The following is a 25236-nucleotide window of genomic DNA, read 5'->3' as shown; positions in this document are numbered from 1 at the left end:
TAAGTTGTAAATAAATTCATAAAGATATAAGGAATACACAAAAAAAGTAATCTCACAAATAAGAATATTTAAAAGGAAAATTCATGGTAAACATCTGTCCCCAAGTAAGATATGCACACGTGAAGATGTTATGAAGATAATTCTCTAACTATATTTTGCAACTGATTCTTTTTTTTTTTTTTTTAAGATTTTATTTATTTATATGAGAGAGAGACACACAGTGAAAGAGGGAACACAAGCATCGGGAGAGGGAGAGGGAGAGGGAGAGCAGAACCGCCCCCCCCACCCCAGGAGGGAGCCCAACACAGGGCCCAATCCCAGGACCCCAGGATGATGACCCAAAATCAAAGGCAGACGCTCAACCATCTGAGCCACCCAGGCACCCCACTTTGCAACTGATTCTTAATGACATACCTGTTTCCCAGAATAAAGGCACATTCCCTATTTCTAAAAATAGTCATTCTCTTGCTTAGATTGTTTTTAATGTATTACTAATGAATTTGATTAGGGGGAAAAAAATTCCAAAAGTGTTAATATTTTGTTACTTCTAAAAGTCCTACCTCCTTTACATCTAAAATTTAATCTTAGATTTTGATCATTCAAAAATACCAAACACAGGGGTGCCTGGGTGGCTCAGTGCTTTAAAAATACCAAATAAAAAGATGGCATTTTTAAAAAAAATATTATCCTGGGGACACCTGGGTGGCTCAGTTGGTGAAGCATCTGTCCTCAGCTCAGGTCATGACCCTGGGGTTCTGGGGTGGAGCCCTGTATTAGGCTCCCTGCTCCCTCGGTAGTCTGTTTCTCCCTCTCCCTCTGCTCCCCCCTCTCCCCCACCCCACTTGTATGTGCACTTTTTTCAAGTAAATAAAAAAATTTTTAAAATAAATAAATAAAACACTATCCTGTATTCTTTTTGCAGGCAATCTACCACAGAAAAGTAATAGCACACATTAACACATTTACCTAATAAACTCTTCTTTTCCTCCTCTGAAAGCAGCTGCTTCTTTTGAAGGTTTAAATTCCGAATGGCAATTTCCAGCATTTCCAGTGGTACCGCTCCACATTCTACAGCTTTATGAAGAAGTTGTTTACTTTTTTTGAAATTACCTAACAAAGTAAAAAATAATTGTCATTTTAATGCAGCAATCTTTATTCCCCAAGTACTTATTCATCAGGACCTATGGAAAAATTTAAAAGGCCTAGGCAAAAATATTTATTCCAAGATTCATGTTCCTTATTTTATAAGCAAATAATAGCAATTTCTCTTTTGATAATAATTCCTGTCAAATAGTTTACTTATAGTTTACTTCTCATCTGACCAACTTCAATGCCTTTTGTCTCAAATTATAGAATATGTAATTAACATAATTATGCATTAGCTTTACCACCATTTTCCACTTTCAAAAGTAAAAGAAATATAACCAAGCAGTATAAAGTGGGGGCAGCAAAAAACAAAACAGAAACTTAAGGAACTTAGTAAAAGGGAAAACTAAGTCATAGATATTACTATAGTCCCAATAACACCAATCTATTCCAGTAGAGTATAATAATTATGATTCATCACAACCTTTAGTTATTAAGGTCGACATCTTTTGCCAAAGGGAATCCTCTATCAAAAGGATTCACATTTTAAAAATAGCAAAGATTAGTCTTTAAACTACCAGATTTAGCTATACCAACCCCAAAATGCAAAATAATTGCTAGACTACTATAATTATCTGATTATAAACAAATCAACAAATTTCCTTTCAATTGCAAACTTAATATATTTTGTCTAGAATTTGATTTATAAATATCAAATGTATACATCATGGATCATATGGAATATGTTGTCAGAACTTATGAGAGCCACTCAGCTATGCTACACACTTGGCACTTTGGATATAAAAATGATTAAGAGATGGCCTCTAGTTTCTGAGAGTTTACAAATTTTAAGACTATAAATATATCTGATAGTGGCTAAGTATACATTTATTCAGAGTTGTGGTATTTCAGGATTTGAACATTTTAGGGCAGCAAAAGAAGAAAGGCAAGCTAGATAAGAACTAGTAATTAGGGAGCTTAATAATGCATAGACCCCTTTGAGAGTTTGATGGAATGTCCTCCAACACTACAAAAATATACATACACACCAAACTACACATAGGATTTCAGAGATGTGCATATTTCCTGAGAGCCTATTCATAACCTTGTTCAAAATAATCACAATTTTGACCTTGAGGGCACTACTACATTGCAATGATAAAGTTTCCTTTTTACAGATAAGTTGAGATTTTCAATATTTATATATCTAAAGATATAAAATTTATAGTTGCTGTTGATAGGCCATAATACTTCAACAAATGTTTTAAGTAAAATGAAGAAAAGAAAGACGGTATTAAAGGTCTGGCCAAACTTATTCTAATAAGCAAGAATTAATCAATTTTCCTAGGCAAAAAGGGAATGATTGTTTTTTAAAATTCACCTGACAATACACAGGGTGGATTAGAGATAATTCAGATAACTAGGACTGAGAAATACTGTAAATAAGTTCAGGGTTTCAAACAATTTCCTGAGGTTTTTTTTGTTTTGTTTTATTTCCTGAGTTTTTATAAGGCTTTTCTCTAACCTCAATCCTGGGAAATACACTCCAGTGACTGAGCCCTGCTTTGAGCACCATGATGGGGATTCTGGCTGAGCCAAACCAATAGTGATGTGTGTATTACTGGTAGTAAATGGGATCAGGGTTGGAGCAGAGGGCTGGCTGAGCCCGGATCCAAAAGCCCCAGAAAATGAGAAAAAGAAAAGACAAAAGAATAGATAGGCTAAAAATGTCTGAAGAAGAGATTGCCATGGTTCTATCCAAAAGTCCAAGACAACGCAAGAATCAAATGAACAAGAAATAAAAGCTTCTACAGCAGTTTGCCTTTCTTTTTAATTAAAAAGGGGAAGTACCAATTAATGCTACAGTTTTATTTTGCTATATATTTTGGTAGTATGAAACCATAGCATAAGGAAAGTTTATCTAAGTGCTAACTTAAATATCTGATATCCTTTTATCATACAAGTATTCAGTGAAAAAGTCACTTTCTTTTGGACATTTCCTGAATCAAATTAATTGCACAAATACGATGTTCATACTTATTTCCCTGGATTATGCCTTACAAGTAGAAAAGCTAGAATAACAAATATTCTCTGCATTTACACTTTGGTGGCATTCTTCCCCCATATTCTCATCTGACCAACTTCAATGCCTTTTGTCTCAAATTTCCACTTCATATGTATGACTTAACATTACAATGTGAGTTACAGCAGGAAGTTATCTATTACTTAAAATTTGGACTTGATTTTTTCAAATTACCTTGTGATAGTTCAAATTGTGCAAAAGATATATGCACAAAAGCAAATTTCTTGCAGTTTGCTTTGGCCATCTGAAAGTAGTCACGGGCATCATCCGGCTCCTGAATACTATAATAAAGATTTTAGAGTCAAATATTAAGAAAAAGGACAGAGCTACTTAAGTTTGATACTCCTCATTCAATTTTCCAAGGGACATGGGATGTTGTTTTTTTCTGTGTGTAAAATTAAATACTAATAAGTTAGTTTTTATAATCTTTTTAGGCAGAGACCAGAATATTTAACTTTTGTGGGAATATGTACATAGTAAATAGTTTACAATACTCACTTGTTAATTACAAACAAAAGCATATGGTTAAGAAATACTAATTTTCTTACAATTGATCCTGACATATTTCTTTTATAATGTAGTTATGTGCTATGTAATTTAGTTAGTTAAATGTAGTTTAAAAAGTGAATACTTACGCTTTTAATTCAGCAAATCTCACTTGAATTTGAGCAAAACTCTCATTTTGGCCATATTTATCGGGAGGAAGTGCTTCAATTGCCTGACTGTAACGACCAATCAATTTATTTAAAAGAGCATCATTTAGGGGGACACTGTTTTTCTCTAGTTTCAGCAACAAATTCAACCAGTCCTCTGGGTTGTTGGCCATCATCATAATTTGGTTAACAGTTCCCGAGTTATCTGAGTAAAAGGAACAAAATATACCACAACAAATGCCAAATTGCACTTTCCTTTCTTTCTTTCTTTTTTTTTTTTTTAAAGATTTTATTTATTTATTTGACAGACAGAGATCACAAGTAGGCAGAGAGGCAGGCAGAGAGAGTAGGGGGAAGCAGGCTCCCTACACTTTCCTTTCAAATGAGTTAATAATTTACATTCTCAGTATTAATGTACATAAGCTCCTTAAAACACTTTAAAACTTTAACAATTCATATAAATATAAGCAACTTATTTACTGCATGTATGTCTTTATAAGAGTTTATTTTACTACTAAAGTTACATGTTTTGAAGGAAAGAGAAACTTTGGAAATAATCTTTTTTATAAGTATATTTTAAAAGACCGTATGTAGTCCAAGTAATTTTTAAGGTCTAGCAGCATAATTCTATTTCAGCCCCCTAACTATCCAAAGAAAACCTAAGCCTCTCCTACCACCACCTGTAACAACTTTGTTAGAAAATTCTTCATCAGTGACTTATTCATTAAAAATTTTAAAAACTTATTGCCCCATTCCTGACATAATCTTCCTTACAACCTCATCCATCCAACATTATCTCCATATACCTCAAACTTACCTGTAACCCAATTAAACCCAATTAAAATTTTAAAATTAAAACCAATTTATAAAAGTTAAGTAACCGGTATGGTTATTTTCTTCTCCAAGTTACCCATCTTTCTCCATTATTTTCGTTGTAATTATTTTTTTTTTACTTTCTTTACTGTCAATTTTTTTTAAAAGATTTTTATTTATTTGACAGAGAGAGAGAGAGAAATCAAAGAGCACAAGTAGGCAGAGAGGCAGGCAGAGAAGAGAGAGAAGCAGGCTCCCTGCCGAGCAGAGAGCCTGATGTGGGGCTCGATCCCAGAACCCCAGGATCATGACCTGAGCTGAAGGCAGAGGCTTAACCCAGTGAGCCACCCAGGTGCCCCATGTCAATTGTTTTAAAAAGACAAACTGAATTAATGTCAGTCTCTTGTTCAGGATATTTTAGTCATTACTAAACATTATTAAATTCAGATTTCCCAAAGAAACTATCATTCCTTCTGTAAGTTTCAGTTGCCTTCCATAAGGGCAAAATCTTTGCTTTTACAAACAAAATTAGTGTTTTTGCTTTTTACTAAAACATAACATACTCATTACTTTGCTTTATTTTAAATTTAATCTGGCCTGATATTAATTTCATTTTCCTTTTTTTTTTTTTTTTAACCTCCCTTCCATTGCACTCCTAACAAATTTGCCTGCAATAGGTCTAAAAAAACCACTCTGTGTTGGAACCAGAAAAGACTGAATAGCCAAATGAATGTTAAAAAAGAAAACCAAAGCTGGTGGCATCACAATTCTGGACATCAAGCTCTTTCACAAAGCTGTAATCATCAAGACAGTATGTTACTAGCACAAAAACAGACACAGAGATCAATGGAACAGAATAGAGAACCCAGAAATGGACCCTCAATTCTATGGTTAACTAATCCTACTCAACAAAGTAGGAACGAATATCCAAGAAAAAATTCTCTTCAACAAATAGTGTTGGGAAAATTGGACATGCAGAAGAATGAATGGTTTCTTACACCATACATAAAAATAGACTCAAAAAAAAAAAAAATAGACCCAAAAGTGGATGAGAGACCTAAATGTGAGAAAGAAATCCCATCAAAATCCTAGAGAACACAGGCACCAACCTCTGTGCCCTCCGCCATGGCAATTTCTTGCTAGACTTGTCTCCAAAGCCAAGGGAAACAAAGGCAAAAAGGAACTACAGGAACTTCATGAAGATAAAAAGCTTTTGCACAGCAAAAGGATGCAGTCAACAAAACCAAAAGACAATGGGCAGACTGGGAGAAGGTATTTGCAAATGTCTTACCAGATAATGGCTAGTCTCCAAAATCTATAAAGAACTTATCAAACTCAAAACCCAAAGAACAAATAATCCAATAAAGAAATGCACAGATGACACAAACAGACATGTCTTCAAAGAAGACATACAAAGGGCCAACAGACCCAAGAAAAAATGCCCCACATTCCTCAGCATCAGGGAAATACAAATCAAAACCATGATAAGATACCACCGCACACCTGTCAGAATGGCTAAAATGCACAAGTCAGGAAACAACATATGTTGGCGAGGATGCGGACGGAGAAAGGGGAACTCTCTTACACAGTTGGTGGGAATGCAAGCTGGTGCAGCCACTCTGGAAAACAGTGTGGAGGTTTCTCAAATAGTTGAAAATAGAGTTACCCTATGACCCAGCAATTGCACTACTGGGCATTTACCCCAAAGATAAAAATGTGATCCAAAGGGGCACCTGCACCCCAATGTTTATAGCAGCAATGTCCACAATAACCAAACTATGGAAAGAGCCTAGATGTCCATCAACACACGAATGGATAAAGAAGATGTGGTATAGATATACAATGGAATATTACTCAAACATCAAAAAATGAAATCTTGCCATTTGCAACAATGTGGATGAAACTAGAGGGTATTAATGCTAAGCAAAATAAGTCAATCAGACAAAGACAATCTCACCCATATGTGGAATTTAAGAAAGAATACAGGATCATAAGGGAAGAGAGGAAAAAATAAAAGGAATCAGAGGAGACAAACCATAAGAGACGCTTAATCATAGGAAACAAACTCAAAGTTGCTGGAGGCTGGGGAGATGGGGTAACTGGGTGATGGACATTAAGGAGGGCATGTGAAGTAATGAGCACTGGGTATTACAGAAGACTGATGCATCACTGACCTCTACCTCTGAAACTAATTATACATTATATGTTAATTAATGGAATTTAAATAAAATTTAAAAAACAAAAGCAGTTTGCAAATGAATTCCTCAGGCCTAAGAGTACCCCATTCTCCCTCTACTGAGAACTTAAAATTGTGCCTTTATTGTGTTAGTATTTATTTGACGCCAGACATGTTTTACAGTGTAGTGTAGTGATTATATGAATTCTTGTCACCTAGAAACCATGGTTTTAATCTTTGGATTTCCCTCAATACTTATGATAATGTCTTATATCCCAGTTATCAATATATGTTAAGTATTTACAGTCTTGAGTGAGCTAAGAATTTTATTTAATTTTTTTAAGATTTTTATTTACTTACTTGAAAGAGAGAGAAAGCGTAAGAGAAAACTTAAGCGGGGGAGCGACAGAGGAGGGAGAAGCAGGCTCCCTGCTTGGGGCTTGATCCCAGGACCCTGGGATCATGACCTGAGCCCAAGGCAGACGCTTAACCAACTGAGGCACCCAGGTGTCCTGAGCTAAGAATTTTAAATTAGGACCCATCTTGGTGCGCAAGATTTAACAGTATTTAAGTACACATAATAAAATACGGTAATATTCTACTAAGATTTTGCTTACCACCAAAATGATCATTTTCTAAGTTGTTTCAGTTGAATATGATCTACCATCATGACTAGATTTCAGGTTCTTCCACTTATTGTCAATCCCTCATTCATTTATCATTCATTTAATAGTACAGATACAACAAATTTATCCAAAGGTCACTTCTCAACCTCAGTAATTTGAAATATAGAGAGAATTACGCTCCGAGCTAACTGCTCATAAAGCTAGGGTATCAAACTTTGGGCAGTTTTGCTCATTCATCATCCAATAAAAACTTCAGAACATCCCAAGCACCATTCCAAGCCCTGTAGATATCACAATACAGATTAAAAATCATGGCTTCATGAAGCTCACATTCTAGTGGAGGAGACAGACAACAAACAAATTCATGGGTAAATTAGATGTAGGAGAAAAATAATACAGGGAAAGGATACACATGCTCACACCAGCAGGTTGCTATTTTAAATAAGTGAGTTAGGAAAAGCCTCACTAAGAGGACCTGTGAACAGACCTGGAAAAACTAAGAGTAGGTAGAGATCTCAGGAGTGGTGTTCAAGGCAGAGAGCAAAACCAAAGGAATTGGGATAGAAGCTGGTCTAGCGTATGGTACGAGAGATAGCAGGGAAGCTACTGTCGCTGGAACAGAGTAATAAGCAAAGGAGAATACAATGAAAAGGGAAGTAATAAGAAGATTCTCCACTATCAAAAATCAAGTGTTTGACTTTAAGTTTATACCATAATTTCATTAAGATTCCTAACATTTTCTCAGTTTGCAGCAAAAAAAGAATGGAAAAAAACGGTATATCTACTGTTGGTGGGCGTATCAACAGAAATAACAGCTGACTAATGGAAGAGTTGAGAGCACACTATAATAAGTTTCCGTTTTTAAGAAAGCAGAAAATTGTGGGAACATTTCCACACAGAAGGGTTAAAATATAAAGTATTTGTAGTCTAATCAGCAAGCAACAATTACTGAGAAAATTACATTTATGAAATACAAGTGGTTAACACTTCATTCCTTTACCTTAGCAGGCACTCAAAGAAAAGGAACTCACCTGTAGTATCAGCAGAGACTTTATTCAAGCTTAGCTCATCAGTAAGGTCTTCATTTTTAAATTTATTTTTAATATCTCTCACTTTGTTCATTATTGAATCAATTGTCAATTCTCTGCCACTTAAATCCTCAGCCTCCATTTCTAAGGCCAAAAAAAACAAAACAAAACAAAAAAAAAACCTGAACTGGTCATCATTCCTTTCTACTAGCATTAAAGAAAAAAAAAAAAAAAGTTTTTCAACTAGCCTTTTAGAACCCAGAACACGAAAGCTTCAGTTATGCAAACCCATCTAAAAGCAGATATTATGAGTAGCATTTGTGAAACTATGTGCGTGACAACAACAGCACATCCTTGTAATTTGTCCAGCAAGGTTTCCAATAGGTCCGATACACCTTTTCTTCCCAACAGAATTTCAATGAAGCCTTTGCACAGCACAGAAATTGCTGCCTCTCCTTGCTTTCAAACTTTCCATTTTTTCCCCCACGCTTTCCTTTCACTTTTTTTCCAGATTTATTTCCTCCGGGCCATCTGCCAATTCAGTCATTTTTTTTTTTTTTAATGTGAGGGAATGTTTGCTTGGATTCTGGTAGTGACATATAGCCATAAAGAATATTTTTGATAATGAAAACTATTCCTTTATTCACCTACTGTATGTAAGCCTCCACATTGCAAGTGTTTTCAAAGCGGAAAATATACACATTATTGCCTTTTATTGATACATGGGACATCAGAAGGCTTGTTCTTATGCCTATCTGGCAGAATTCCGATTTGCTATCTTCATCATTTTAAAACCAAAAAACTACTGTATTCTTACAGCACCAAGCACTTGCTCATCTGCACGGTGATGTTGCTAAGTGTCTGCAGTCATTCTTCCTGTCAATCTCAGGTTTTTGATTCGCAGACATTAACCCATTAGCCCAGGTAACTGATATCAAAGCCGCCCCTGACCTCGAGTTTGGCAATGAAAAGGGGCGATGAAGTGGGCACCTAGATACCGCTATTTGAAGTCAGGTTCAAAAGGTAACCGTCAGAACGGAGTCACTGTCTCCTCTCCCTGTTCTAAAACACCAGGCAAGAGGGCGTGTCTTTTGCGAGACTTCATGACCCCCAGTTTCTCCCCAGGTGCCCGCTAGGCCCTCTCTTCAGCGAGGTACACACCCACCTCTTGTCTCCTGGGTCCTCAACAAAATCTCCCTCACCACCCGCTGGATTGGCGGAAGCAGCGAGACTTCCCCTCCCCCTTCAGTTCGTTTAGCCGCGCCCTACGTCTTCTACCAGGATTTGACTCCTCTCCGCCTCGCCCTAACCACTCACCGACTCTCGCGGCTAAAGAGCCCACACACGGGCTGCTGCCGTTCCTCGGTGTCCCCGCGAGGGAGAATTCACCGCCAGAAAGCGGAGTTGGGAAGAAAAGATGGAATCCAGATTCCTCGCCTCAAACACGTTTGAATCTCCCCGCCGCTATCGTTGAGACTGCCTATTGGTCAGTTCTAGTCACGTGGAAGCGTCTGCCGTAATAGGCCTGTGTGCGTCGGCACCGCCCCGCCCCCTGCACTCCGCCAGTTCCGCCTTGGAGGTTCCTGCGCTAGGATTCCACCAGGTCGGGGCGGGCGGTACCTGGGTGCTGGTATTTGGTGGGCGTTCCTGGGCGTGTCCCGGGGCGTTCCCAGGCCGGTTTTCCTGCACATTTCAGTTTAACCAGGCGAAACTTTTGCCGGGGAGGGAGCCACCCCTAGACGGAGCTACCTCGTGAAAGGAAAGTATTGACGGGGACCGTTGCTCTCGGCATTAGGACCTAAAAGATGCCGTGCGATTCGGCCCCTCCCGCCGCACCACTACCGGATTCCGTCCTTCGCCCTCCCCACTGCCCGCTTTAGAGAAGATATGGCAAGAAAGTTTCGTTCGCAGAGCTACCTTCAACTTTGCGGCCTGCGCAAGAATCTCAGGCCATTTTGTCCTTGAGCTGCCACTTGCGCCTTTCCGCTATCCTAAAATAAATAATTTCGCGCTTCGTCTTCAAGCCAAGGCCCTCCCCTTTGTCGGAATTTTGTGCAGACTTCACAAGCCCGTCTGGATCGCAGCGGGCCTGATCAGCCCCCTCCCTCGGAATTCGTCCCATTCTGGAGCTCACGTAAAGGGTACCTCCCTAGTAATCTACCCTTGCTGGGCCTCTGCTGTTAAAGTGGCTTTCTGGTTCAAGGCAACACTTTCTCTTCTCTGCCAATCGAAGAGAAGTCTTTGTTGTGCCAGCATTAGGACATATGCTGTATGGTCCAACAGGCTGGTTGGTTTTGTGTATGTGTAGGAAAGGAGCTACAGCTGTCACTCGTTTACTCCAAAGCTGTCCCTGGAGTCCTCGCACTTCCAGCTCTGTCTGGCCACTTAGCCAGCAAGAAAGCCTTTCCCCGCTTACTGCATCTTTCTATACCCACTGGCTATGAATTTTTCTCTCAGCAGAACAGAATCGTCTTGTAGCATAGTTGGGTGATCGCCACCTTTACACGGTTTTGTCTAACACTGCTTTTACTTGGAAGGAATTGACTATTCCTTCTGTTGGGCTCTTGGAGCCTGATTTCAAAACTTGCATTTTCCTAAAAAGACATCCACTGAATAACCTCACCCTAACATTTCTTTCTATATACTCATTCCTTTGGTGATCTCCAGTCTTAATTTTTAAATATCAACTATATGCTAATGACTCCCAAATTTATATGTCCAGCTGAGCTCCCTCCCCCGAACTCCAGAATCATATATTCATTGCCTACTTAACATCTCCACTTCCTGTCTCATAGGCACCTAAAAACTGAAAATGTCCAAAACTGAGTCCCGGATCTTCTCCCTTAAGCCCCAAACGTGTTTCTTAAAAAATCTTCTCTGTAAGTGACAGTTTCATTGTTATAATTTTTAGGCGAAAAGCTTTGGTGTCATTGATGACACCACATCCAATCTATAAGCAGATTGTGTTAGGTCCATCAAGGTATTCGTGGAATCCTACCACTTCTCCGCACTTCACTGCTACCAACCTAGTTCTTCGTCACTAAGATTATTAGTACGGTAGCCTCCTGGCTGGTCTCCTTGCTGCCACCTTTGCCTCACTTCAATTTATTTTCCAGCACAGCAGAGTATTCTTCAATCACATCACCTCACTCCTTTGCTCAAAACCCTTCAGAACTCCCTGTCTCACCCAGAATAAAAGCCCAAAGTCCTTACAATGGTCTAGAGCTTCTGTTCAATACAGTAACTACTAGCTACATAGGCTATTGAGCACTTAAAATGTGGCTAGTGCAACAGAGGAACTGGATTTTTAAATTAATGAGGTTCACTAAAATCTGATATTTTAGGCAATTATTAGAAAATCTTTAAGTATGTTTAGAACCTGAATATGTGAAGCTACTTTTTCAAGTGTAAATCTTGTGAAATCTAAATGCAGATTAAGTACTTTCTGTGCAAGTGCTTATATGTTGTGTATAAATACACACTGGATTTTGAAGACCTAATATGAAAAGATAATGTAAAATATATTATGGATAGTGTAAATATTGATCACAGTTTGAAATGATATTTTTATATATTGTATTAAATAAGATATATTATTAAAATTAATATCCCCTGTCAACTAACCATGTAAGCTTCCTATAAGTGCTTGAAGAACCATTTTACTGTGTCCTGCACAATTCTCAGCAACTATTTATTGACAGGTTATCATTACAAGCTATTCAGAAGCAAAAGTAGGTACAATTCTTGGCTAAATCTTTATTGATTGTTTTCATGGGAGATATGTAACAATGTGCCTTATTGGGATGAATAGTTCCATTGCAGTGTGTAGACATCTACATATGAGGGTGTCCATGGCTCTCCTGCTTTACCCAGAATCAAAGCTTCTGACTTACCTATCCAAATAGATTTTGATCCTTAACTGTTGTTCAATCAGAAATTTAGCTTCACCACATTTAGAAACTGTTGGCAGTTTCTAAAAGGTCATGATAAACAAGACCAATGATGGAAAATCAGAAATGGAAAAATGGCAGGGAGCCTGCTTCTCCCTCTCCGACTCCCCCCTGCTTGTGTTCCCTCTCTCACTGTGTCTCGCTCTGTCATATAAATAAATAAATAATCTATCTTTAAAAAAAAATAGAAAAAGCCATATAGAATAAACCATACTCTCATTGTGACAGTTTCTAAATTTAGGGAAGGCAATAAACATAGAATAACTTCATTTTTGCAAAGAAAGTGATGAAGACTCCCTTACTGTTTTTGTGGATAGGAGATGGGTATGTAAGCTCCATGCAATTAATGTGAGATGATCCTACAACTCTATGGGCCATTATTCTCAAAGAACACTGCCTAATGGTTTGAGGAGAACTTCAGTCTGGTCCCTAGTGGAAGGCCTCAGACCTCTATCACTGGTGTTATTCTAAACTACATATTTTACCCATGTGACAAACATATAAAAATAATGTTTATTCATTTTTCACATACTAATTAAAACAAAAAATGCAAAATATCAGAAGATAATTAAAAAGGATAAAATTAAAATATGAAATTTATAGGGATAGATGTAATTAAGGTTTATAAAAATAAAGTTCTTAAATACATAATTAAAGCCCAGCCAAGATGGAGAAACAGTCCAGATTTATTCTCTGGAAACAACAAAAGCTGCACAAAATAAATGAAACAAGCATTTTCAAGCATTAGATACCAGACAGCATAGGACAGTGATTCCCGAGGTTGTGCAAGGAAACAAACAAATGAGCCCTGAGATTGTCTGTACCTTAGTACCTGGAGAGAGTTTCCAAGACACAGTATAGGGATGGGGGAAAGCCAGGCATTGCCTGGCATTCCCCATAAGTTAAGGAGATGGAGTTTGGGCCAAGGCAGCTGAAGTTCACAGGGCAGAGTACCAGAAAAAAAGTGAGGACAGAGAGAATTCTGGAAATCTACAGAAAGGCCTCTTGAGGCTCTGGCTGAGTAGCAAAGAATGCATGTATCTTATTTTCCCCCAAGGCCAGGGGAACATAATAGCTGAAAGGATCAGAGGGAATAATCTCTAGAGCCATAAAAAACAAGGGATAGTTCATGTTCACAGAACATCAAACAAAGGACTTAAATATTGCCTCAGTACTGGAGCAAACTAGCCCTAAACTAAAGACTGCACTGGTCCAGCCTGACAAAACTTAGGAGCAAGCCTTAAAAGGATGAAGTTGTTTCCACATGATTTAACTGTATCCCAAAACAAAGCTTAAGGATGTTTGTAGAAATACAAGAAAATCCAATCAGATCAAATTTACAATGTCTGGCATATAACTGAAAACATTACCCATTATTCAAAGAAGCAGGAAAATGAGTGGATTAAACAACAGAAATTTATTTCCCCACAGTTCTGGAGGCTGGAAGTCCAAGATTAAGGTTCTAGCAGGGTCGGTGACCAGTGAATCCTTCTTTCTCAGCTTGGAGATAGCCACCTTCTCAGCATGTCTCTCAAATGGCTTTCCTCTGTGTACAGACAGAGAGAGAGAGAGAGAGGAGAGTCTCTTCTAAGAACACATTCCATTGGGGGTGTCCTAATGTGATGACCATATTCATTTTGGATTTTAATATATGCATTTTAGGAGGACACACATTTAGTCCATATATAATACATATATCAGCATATATAGTGACTAATATAGTTAAAACTATATATATAAATGTAATTATACAATCATAGATATGTGTGTATATATGTATATATACATATATACATATACACACACACATTTCTTTAATGATGGGTGAATGGATGAAAGAACATAAATGAAAAAATCCCATCAGGAAGCCCAAATATTTTCAAAATGTTTAGAAAATATTTTGAAGATGGAGCTGTGTTCCATATTTTAGCCTATGGGTGATTCCATTTTTCCTACCTGCTATCAGCTTTCTGTTTCTTTGAACAATCCACATTCCTCCACTATTTCTGAGATTCTCCTGGGTTTTGTACATGTGTTTATATACAAAAGCCAGGGTACCTCGGTGGCTCAGTCAGTTAAGTGTCTGCCTTTGGCTCAGGTCATGGTCTGGGGTCCTGGGATTGAGCCCCGTATCAGGCTCCCTCCTCAGTGGGGAGTCTGCTTTTCCCTCTCCATCTCTATCTGCCCCACCTCACCCTGCTCATGGTCTCTCTCTCTCTCTCAAATAAATAAATAAATAAAATCTTAAAACAAAAGCAAAAACAAAAAACAGGGAGCCACTACATAGTATTTGAATTGTCTTCCTTTGGCTGTTGCAGTCACTCTTCTCAGGGTCCTAGCAGGTCTGCAGGACATCTCTGCCATTTACCCTGTGACGTTACTATTATTAAGACTTTTAGGTCACAAGTTTTATGTGTATGTTGCCAAATTCCTCAACATAGGTCTGTTTTTTTGTGGGTTTTGTTTTGTTTTTGTTTTTTGTTTTGTTTTGTGTTAATTTTTAGTGGACTCCATGCTGGGGCTCAAACTCACAATCATGAGATCAAGACTTGAGCTGATATCAAGAGTTGAATACTTAACTGAAAGAGCCACCAAGGCACCCCCCCCAACACAGGGCTGTCCTAAAGTGAAAGGTAGGCCTATAAAAGTTTTACTGCCATGAACCTCCTGGGAGGGGCAGTTGCTAGATAGTCTTGGTATGGAAATCCTCCAGTGAAGAGGAGAAAACCTAAGCCACCCTGGTGCTCCATTTTACATCCCCCAAGGGATTAAGCAGAAGTTCAGATATTTGAATCAGTGTAGAGACACCATACATTAGTGTGAAGAATGAGCTTGGTGGTAAGTCCCTGAATAGTGCCCACTGACATTTTCTCAGGACCAGCACATAAGAATATAATTTTCTTGAGAATTGAGGGAGAGTACTGTTAGAAAATGGAAATGAAAAATCTCAGCACCTGTTACTCTAATTTCTAAGATTATGACTGTCCCTTGCTTATAATATCCATAGCCTTCTTAGTAACCAAAGCAAGAAGCCAGTCTCCTGACCAAAGTCTAAGGCCCCATATTATTTGGTCCTTTCTGATTCTCTAAGCTCATCTCATCACACTTTCTCCTCTCTTACAAAGTTCTAGCTCCTTGGCTTCCTCTCAGTTCCTTGAACACTGAATTTTCTCTCACCTAAGGGGCTGCCACTTACCGTTGTTTTTACCTAGAACACTCATCTGTAGATCTCTGGTGTCTGGCTCTTTTTCCATCTTTTAAAGATTTTTATTTATTTATTTGACAGAGAAAGCAATCACAAGTAGGCAGAGAGGCAGGCAGAGAGTGGGAAGCAGGCTCCCCGCTGAGCAGAGAGCCCGATGCGGGACTTGATCCCAGGACCCTGAGATCATGACCTGAGCCGAAAGGCAGAGGTTTTACCCCCTGAGCCACCTAGGCGCCCCTCTTTTCCATCTTTTAGATTCCCGTTCAAATACTACCTCTTCAGCAAGGCCTTTCAGTTGTTTGTGTTTATATCACTATGCTTATTCCCTTCCCTCTACTTAGCCCTATCTGTAGTTATTTATCTTTTATTGATCTTTGTATTGTTATAACCTATTATCCTTGTGTTTATTATCTTCTCCTACTAAGTATTTTGAAACTAAAATCCTTCCTAGCTTACTTGTTCATTGTTATGCCAAAACATTGAATGATACCTAGCGTATTGTAGGTAGTTAATAAAAATTGTTCAATGAAATTAAAAAAAATAAATAAAAATAAAATACGAAAATAAATAAATAAATAAATAATGAATAAATACATAAAAAAATTGTTCAATGAATAAATAAATGAATCTGTGTTGCCCACCAGGCTACGAGGTCTGTAAGGACTTGATTAAAATATGTTTTGCACACTATGTACTCTATCCCCCTGCACAAAGGATATACTTAATAAATATGTGCTGAATAAAAATGAAAGAAAAATAATAAGTCAAGGGGAACTGTGAAAAACCTAAGAGGCTAAGACATTTTGACTATATAGTAGTTATATATACTATATATACTAGTTATATATACTATATATAACATATATAGTGCATATATATACATATACTAGTTGTATATACTATATAGTAGCTGCATCTTCCATCTGTGGTTATTGCGAGCCTGCATCTAGCTCTGAAGGGACCTCGCCAGCCTATAGGTGCATTCAGGGTCACTGGAAGGTGACTCAGGTTTCAGCTCTTATTATCCCTAGTTGCTTAAGTTTGGTCTTCAACCCCTAAGATGCTCCCTTTAGCATTTCTGAGAGTCATAGGGGATGCCTTACTTGTGATCAGAAAGACAGATACCTTACTAGATACCACATTTCTCCTCCAACGTCACCATGCCTTCCCCAGATCCTAGCCACCTAAGTATCTCATTCTTCACCCTGTTGCTACTCTACTGAGCGCAAAGGATGTCACCACACACTGCCGTTCTTAAAAGTTCGCAGAACCAAAACTTGGTGATTTGTGGCAAATTGGGGTTATCTGTCTCTGGCCAATCTGAAGGGTCCAAAACAATGCAATGTATCTGTGTGTATGCCTTCATGTTTTATGAAGTGTTCAGTGAATGTTCTTCTAATTTTTACTTACCGTCCTCATTTGACCTAGGATCTAGACAAGAATGTATGGGACAGGGCTAAGAACAGATGTGATGGGTCACAAAGTTATATTCAGAATCTCTTTTCTTCTCTGATGACTAGGGGTTTGATACTGGGGAGTTCATTAGTTCTCCCTTCTTCTAACCTTAGGATGAATTCTTTTCCAGGAGACTTTGTAAAGCCCCCTCTCAATTTGATTTCTGTCAGAATACCTCATAATTTACCCCAAATGCCTAGTAATCAAGCAGGAGACAAAACTCAAGCTTTTTCCATAGGCTCTTAAGGACCCAAGAAAATAGGCTGGTCACAAATTTCCCACACATGTTCAGACAGGTATGAGCCTACAGGAGCTGCACCTTGGGGTTGTTATCCTGATGCACAAGAAAATCTTCAAATAAACTCAGCTGTGACAAGCTTTCAAATCACATAAAGCCATCCCACACTCTGGGTAAGAAAGCAGCCAGCAACAACGGAAGCCATGAGGGGGCAGCAAGAGCAATTTAAAGGCCACCAAAAGGAACACAGAAGTCAATCACACCAAGGATATTCTATTAAGGTCTGGAAGGAATTTGGGCTTTCAATAATTCTGCTGGAAATCCTCCATGATACTCCTCAAATTGGAGACATGGGTTACTTGCCAATATATATTGACTGGAAGGATATATGCAGCATTAAAATAGTTGCTTTATTTGGATGATGGAATCATGGTGCTTTTTCAACATAATTTTAGTTTTTATACTTTGTTATGCTGTTTCCACAATTGAAGGTCCAAGGAATAAGTGAAGATTATTGTTATATACCTGTGAGCCTAAATATTATCCTAAGATCATCAGCTCAACAATAACATCTCGTTCAAAGAATTATTAATTAATTAAAATCAATTAATAATTCATTAATAATTAATTCTCTCTAATCCCTTGTCCAGTTTGTGAATGTGTACGTTAAAAGCCATAATGTAATTTAAATTCACAAATTCAAAAGTGCAAGAACTACCATATTTGTTTATAACCTATAAATCACTTGAAATGAAAGCCAACTCCATGCCCCATTCTTATTGGCTGGTGGGAAATTCAGTAATAACTGGGACTCCACCCACCCAGGGCTCTACCTGTTCCTTGTGTTTGATTAAAACTTTGGGGGTGTCCAGTCATCAATCTGTGTTACACAACTTTGTAACACACAGCTGTGAGGATAAATATAATAAACAGTATTTGAAATTCTAAAATAATTTCTGCAAATTAAATATAAGGCACAGAGTGGGTAAAGTCTTTTCTTATTTATTTATTTATCCTATTTAGAATTATCTTCTAATTGTTTTGCCTGGGAAGGGTTTGAATTAACTTATTATTTAATACATAAAGTAACTCAATGCCTTTCCTCAGTTAGGAAAAGAATTTAATACATTGTTTTATCCTAATACTTAGGCACCTGAAATTTTCTTCTTGCATAATTAAATGTGCAACTTTTAGTGATGGGAGCAATGTCTTAATGTTTTCACATTGTTCTCTTTTATTTCAAATCTTAAGAAAGGATTTCACTGACTCAGCACACAGATGTGGCAAGGCATTTACCTGGGGCGAGGAAAAAGTCACCCACCCATAGCCTCTTGCACAACCATGTGTGCACACAGTCTGATTACGTGCCACTTGCGCCGTGGACATCCCGGATAGTGACAGCAGCACCTGTCAGAGGCTCACTCCCTGATTTATCTGATAGGGCAAGGTTGCACAGGGAGTGTTCAACAGCCCAACTAATCCTGTCGAGTGGAACCCACAGATGGCTTTGGGGATGAAGAAGGGAGCAACAATGGTCCCTTTCTGTAAAAACTATCAAGATGAGAAAATTAAGAGACACCTTCTCTATAAACTGTAGATGACTGCAGGAAGGAGAGACAGAAGAAAAGCAGACATCAGCAGATGATAATTTTTTTTGACAATATAAGTATCTTATAGAAGATAAGTCATCTGATTTTTTAAAATGAAAGGAGAGCGAAAGAGAAATAGGAATTCAGGGGGGAAATATAACACTCTTAGTGAGTGAAACTGAGGTCTAAAAAATGTAAGTTTCTCTGGAATAGTACTTTAATAAAGTTTGGATATTTAGTAACTGGTGATTTAGAATTCTGAATTGCAGTCATTTGGGAAAGAAATACATCTCACAATATAATCACATCAAACAAATTCATATCAATATGTTATGGTAATAGCAATTATAGGAAATTGGTCATAACTTTCTGAAGGAAATATCAAGAGTGCAACAAAAAATTGTAATGTTTTCTATTTGTAAGTAACCTTCTAATTTTCTTTTTTTAAAATTTTTTCTTTAAGATTTTATTTATTTGACAGATAGAGATCACAAGTAGGCAGAGAGGCAGGCAGAGAGAGGAGGAAGCAGGCTTCCTGCTGAGCAGAAAGCCCAATGTGGGGCTCTATCCCAGGACCCTAGGATCATGACCTGAGCCGAAGGCAGAGGCTTTAACCCACTGAGCTGCCCAGGTGCCCTAGTAACCTTCTAATTTTCAAAAGTACTTTACTTTGATCATCATATAAATTTATGAAATAGGCATAACATTTTTTTTTATCATTTTTCAGGTAAGAGATTGGAGGCTACACCAGTTTACTGACTTACCCTGGGTTATATGTCTGGAAAATAGCGAAACTAGGATGAGAACTCTGGGCTTCTGCTTCCAAGTCCATTTTTATTTCTGCCATAATGATCATTCATAATTCTATAGTTCTAGTCTGTGAAAATAGCCATTAATTTTCAGAGTGGAGTAAGCAGTCTCATTGACGGTTTAAGCAATATGTGAATCAACTTAATAAACCACTCTGCTCACAACTTTCCCTTGGGTTCTTCAAGAGCCTTCCTCCTCAATCAGCTTAGTTGACAGATGGCTGAGTATACCATTTGAAGAGCATCGATTCTTACCTACTCCACCCTTTGACCCAGTTTCTACTAAAAGCTGGCACCACAGCTGTGATACTGCATACAGTTCAGAAATTTTTTTTTTTTTAAGATTTTATTTATTTATTTATTTATTTGTTTGTTTGTTTGACAGAGAGAGATCACAAGCAGGCAGAGAGAGAGGAGGAAGCAGGCTCCCTGCTGAGCAGAGAGCCCGATGCGGGGCTCGATCCCAGGACTCTGAGATCATGACCTGAGCCGAAGGCAGCGGCTTAACCCACTGAGCCACCCAGGCGCCCCTAGTTCAGAAATTTTGAATTGGCTTTAAACCTGTCTCTGCAATTGCCAGCCGGGCTATTTTTTGTTTTGTTTTTGTTTTTTGTTTTTTTTTTAAGATTTTATTTATTTATGAGAGAGAGAGAGAGCGAGCACAGGCAGACAGAATGGCAGGCAGAGGCAGAGGGAGAAGCAGGCTCCCTGCAGAGCAAGGAGCCCGATGTGGGACTCGATCCTAGGACGCCGGGATCATGACCTGAGCCGAAGGCAGCTGCTTAACCAACTGAGCCACCCAGGCGTCCCGCCAGCCGGGCTATTTAACTTAGTCTGGAAAGGGCAAAAGTCAGAAGACACATACGCAACGAGATTGTTGGGTTCATTCTCTTGCTCACCAATTTCTTAGATCTACCCCTTTTCATCCATACCGAGGTGTAAATGTGCAGATGAGTTAGGGTGGACCCTTCAGTTGGGTCATAAAGAACTTGAGAGGGCCATACAAATGTCAGCTCTGAGAGCTCCCCAGAAACCACGGAAGCTCCATACTATGTGGTTCCACGGAGGATAGCCCATTTCACTTAGAAAGTTTGGGTTACCCTGGTTTCCTTTATGATCAGAAAAGGTCCGCTCCTAACAATTGTGAGCTCCACAGCAAGAGTACAAATAGAGGTCCATATACCATTTATCTAAACATTTAAATGTTACAGGTCAGGTTAACAAGCTGTAAAATGAAGTATGTTCTCTCCTCCTACTGAAACAATAGTACATTCATAATAACAAAAGTAAAATATGTGTTTAAAGCTATGGCTGGTTTTTACTGTTAGTTGGCAAAACATAAAAGACGTTTGAATTTAATTATTACTCTACATTTTAGGGATTTTTTGTTGATGGGCCAGAGATGTTTATATTAATAATAACATAAAACTCTATAATTTATAAATAATTTCTAATTTGACTCATTCCACAAATTTATTTTTCTTACTTTCATTAGAAAAAGATCACTCATTGTATTATTCCAGTAAAGATTTTTACATTATTTTGTGTTATATTGACAGTAAAGAGCCAAAAGATTAAAAATTAATTGCAACTATGTTAAGAGTACAAAATTTGAATGTATTTTTGCAAAATTAAAATAAACATAAAAATCAAGATATTTTACATATATTTTTCCGAAAAGTCATTTTCTTCTAAAATATTCAAATTATATGTACATTAAGATTAAGTCAAAATACAAATTCTAATCAATGCATATAAAACAAATTTTTTAAAAGATTTTATTTAATTATTTATTTGACAGAGAGAGAATACAAGCAGGGGGAACAGCAGGCAGAGGAGGAAGCAGGCTCCCCACTAAGCAGGGAGGCCAATGTGTCACTCGATCCCAGGACTGTGGGATCATGATGTGAGCTGAAGGCAGCCACTTTACCAACTGAGCCACCCAGGTGCCCACATATGAAAAATTTTAATCAAAGTTATTAAATAAAGTTGATTTTCTAAATCATTTTAAAATATTTAATTAAATCTTAGTAGACCTTTTTATAAAAATAAAAATATTCACCCATGGACCTTGAGGGCTTCATGATAAATGAAAAAGATCAGACAAAAATAAATGCTGTATGATCTCACTTATATGTGAGTAGTTAAAATAAAGCAAAACAAAAACCCCCAACTCACAGATGCAGAGAACAGACTCCTGGTTGCCAGAGACAGGGGGTGAAGGCTGAAAAAAAATAGGAAAAGGTGGTCAAAAGTAAAAATTTTCAATTAAACAATAAATAAGTTCTAGGGATGCAATGTACCACATAGTGACTCCAGTTAATTATACTGTATTATATACTTAAAAGTTGCTAAGAGAGTAGATCTTAAAAGTTCTCATCATAAGGAGAAAAGTGTGTAATTATGTGTGGTGACAGATGTTAACTAGACTTATTCTGGTGATCATTTCATAATACATACAAATATTAAATCATTATGTCGTTCACCTGAAAGTAATATGTCAGTTTTATCTCAATTAAAAAAAAACTATTCACAATTCTAGCATTGCATGTCCATGTAATTGTTAATAATCAGTATCATACTTTATAAATATTATGTCAGCACTGTCCAATAGAAATGTAGTGCAAGCCACATGCATGACTTTTAACTTTTTACATTAAAAGTTTTCCCCTTAGAATTAAAAAGTAAACATTTAAAATAATTGAAATTAATTTTAATAATATATTTTATTTAATGCAAAGTATTAAAATATTGTTCCAACATGTAATCTATATACAATAATTAATGAGGGCTTTCACATTCTTTTTTCACACTGCGTGTGAAAAATTCGATGTCTCTGTTACACTTGTAGCACTTCTCTGCCAGACTACCTACATTTCAGGTGCCTCAACAACCACATGTGGTTAAGGCTACCATACTAGACAAAAGGTTTGGAGAAGCATTTCCTTTGGGCTTGAATGGGGTTATGACAAGGGTGGGTGTGTAATGCTGAGCAATGGATGAATAACAAAGATTGAACATGTTTGTTAATAAAAGTATTTGTTGGTGTATATGTGAAACTTGGGGCTCAGGTGAGGGGCTCTTGCCCTGGTATGAAGGAGGTACTGGATCAGGCATGCCTAGAGCTAACTGGGCTTTATGAGGGTACAGCAGAATAGGAGGGAGGGAGACAGGCCAGGCCTCTGAGGATGGGGCTATACAGGGACTGTGAATCCACAATCACATGAGTTTCTCAGTGTCGAGTTATTGAAATGTTCAGCATATGGATGTTCACTGTATATATTTTTCTCTCTGCTGTGTTTTTTGATGCATTGGCTCCAATATCAAGGTTAAATCTGAAAAAAGCAAGGACAGAAGAGAGAGATACCTTTTGTGAGATACATAATAATGACTGATCCAACCTCCCTCACCAACCTCCCATCTCTCAAACACACAGATACATCCCTTACCATTTACACACACAAATATGCACAACTCCAGAGGTAAAGTATTGTAGTGTATTACTTTTATGACTTTGTTTTTAAAGATGTGTGTGATAAAATACATGAGAGGACACAGAATCTCCCAGAAATACTTGTTGCCAATACATTTTGCTGAAACTGACTTCCAAAACTTTCACCTGTATTTCCTTTTATAACTGAATCGGACAGTTTCCCTGAAAGCCTTGTGAAGAGGAGCTGCACAGGAGCTTTCTGCCTGCCCTTTTAGAGAAATGGTATAATGTAGTATTACATACTTGGTAGCCTTTGCAGGGCTTCACCTCAGAAGCCAATTTTCCGTTGTAAAACTTTCTTTTCCCCTTTGTAATTAATGAGATCTGTGTGAAGTGATGTTTCAGATTATGTGACTATCCTGTTCCTTAACAATCCTTCCACCAATAATTTTAACATCTATTAATGGTTCTAGCCAGAATCAACTATTACTATAGCTGTTGGAAAATCATGGTTTTTCTACTTTTTATCAGTCCTTCTGTATTTATTGGAGAGTATATGTGTCAAAAGATACAAAGACATCACTCATTTTTGTCACTTTTATGGAAGTTGTGGGAATTTCACTTTGCTACCTCTACTATAAGCTACTTCAATTCATATCTTATTTATTAATAATTTAATCAAAAGCCTATGGAACAGGAAGTGCTATGCTGGAAATACCAAAATAGTGACTAAGGTAGCTTTAGCTTCTTCTTTTACTACTTACCAGTAGTGTTATAAGATACACTCATTTTTGCTGCATGATATCAAAGGGAACAGATGCTGTAAAATCATATTCAGTCTGGGCATAAAAAGGATATTTTAGAATGTGTACATTACAAGAAATCATTGCTTAGTTCCAGCTGTTTTGTTGTCACAATGTTTTGGGGTTTTTGCCTTCTTACTCCTTTTGACTTTCTTTTTATTAAACTTTACTCTTTTGCCCCACATTCCTACTCAGAAGAAATTTCTGCTTGTTTACATCTGCAATGCTCCAAAATTCTGAATAAAATGCTTGAATGTCAATTATAGTGACTAGAGATTTTTACAACTATTCATCACACACTATAATTGACTATTTCCTAGCTAGCAAATCAGTAGAGCTTAGTGCATTGTAAATAACAATTTTCATTGTACTTTGGTCTTATTTATTTTTGCCAAATGGTAACTAGGTGAGTAGAGACTGGCTCCAGTAATTAGACAAAGAGATAGAATGCCTGGTGTGTGCATGTGTGTACATGGTTGTTATTCCCACCCCTACCTTCAATCCCGCCTCGTCAACAGGACTGAAAGAGATTGTGATACAATCCTTTAGTCTATATTTTCTAGATAAGTCTATTATATCTACTTATCTATCCATTATCTATTCATCCATCCATTCAACATTCAGTGGCATCTATATTGAACATCTTCTCACTGTCAGGCACTGTACACAGCATCATAGACATAGAGATGAATAGGATACAGTCCCTACTCTTAAATAACCTCTGTTACTGTATAGGAATCAATCCATCTCTAAGACCTTCTCTCTTTTCTCGGTTATTTCCTCCAAAATGTGAGTACCTGCTGTTTCCCTCCTCAATGCTCCTGCAGATCAAGGATACTTCTGAGGACTGTTACCCACATCTGCTTCTTCTAGGAAGCTAAAAATCACTGTGCAGCACCTCTTGAGCTGTCCTTTTAAGACCACTTGTTAGAGGAATTGTGTATTTCTCTCACCTCCGATGAAATAACTAAAAAGAAAACATGATATAGGGAGAAGGGATAGAAGTATTGGTCATGAGTGGACAGATAAAAATTCTAAGGAATTCTTAAGTTCTCCTTTTTCAATATATCCATCAATAACTTTAGGAGAGAGAAAATAATATCTAATCAAAGACTAGAGAATATAGCTCATGTTATTCTTTTTCAGAACAATCAAAACAATTAACAATTCCAAGTTAGGGCACCTGGGTGTTTCAGTTGGTTAAGCATCTGCATTTGGCTCAGGTCATGATCCCAGAGTTCTGGGATTGAGCCCCATGTTGGGCTCCCTGCTCAATGGGAAGCCTGCTT

At 37.6% G+C, this 25236-nt stretch overlaps 1 protein-coding gene across 7 annotated transcripts in view; it reads right to left on the bottom strand.

The window, feature by feature from the left end:
- Positions 1-24851, bottom strand: part of TTK (TTK protein kinase) — a 56875-nt gene extending 32024 nt beyond the window's left edge. For 4 of the 7 annotated variants that reach the window (XM_032873213.1, XM_032873218.1, XM_032873217.1 and 1 more), the window contains exons 1-5: positions 9855-9936; positions 8469-8609; positions 3805-4027; positions 3344-3450; positions 967-1110 (exon numbers count right to left, since the gene is read on the bottom strand). In XM_032873213.1, the coding sequence (XP_032729104.1) occupies positions 967-1110; positions 3344-3450; positions 3805-4027; positions 8469-8607 (613 nt within the window). In that variant the 5' untranslated portion in view covers positions 8608-8609; positions 9855-9936. Of the gene's footprint in view, positions 1-966; positions 1111-3343; positions 3451-3804; positions 4028-8468; positions 8610-9630; positions 9667-9782; positions 9937-21889; positions 21936-24744 lie in introns of those variants that run through there. The other 3 variants (XM_032873215.1, XM_032873214.1, XM_032873216.1) reach the window with 3 other exon arrangements.
- Between the last annotated feature and the right edge of the window lie 385 nt (positions 24852-25236).

This window comes from Lontra canadensis, unplaced genomic scaffold (assembly GCF_010015895.1).
Source record: "Lontra canadensis isolate GAN:19392208 unplaced genomic scaffold, GSC_riverotter_1.0 scaffold47, whole genome shotgun sequence".
Taxonomy (NCBI): domain Eukaryota; kingdom Metazoa; phylum Chordata; class Mammalia; order Carnivora; family Mustelidae; genus Lontra; species Lontra canadensis.
Note: the sequence above shows the minus strand (reverse complement) of the source record. Positions and strands in the feature narration are given on the sequence as shown.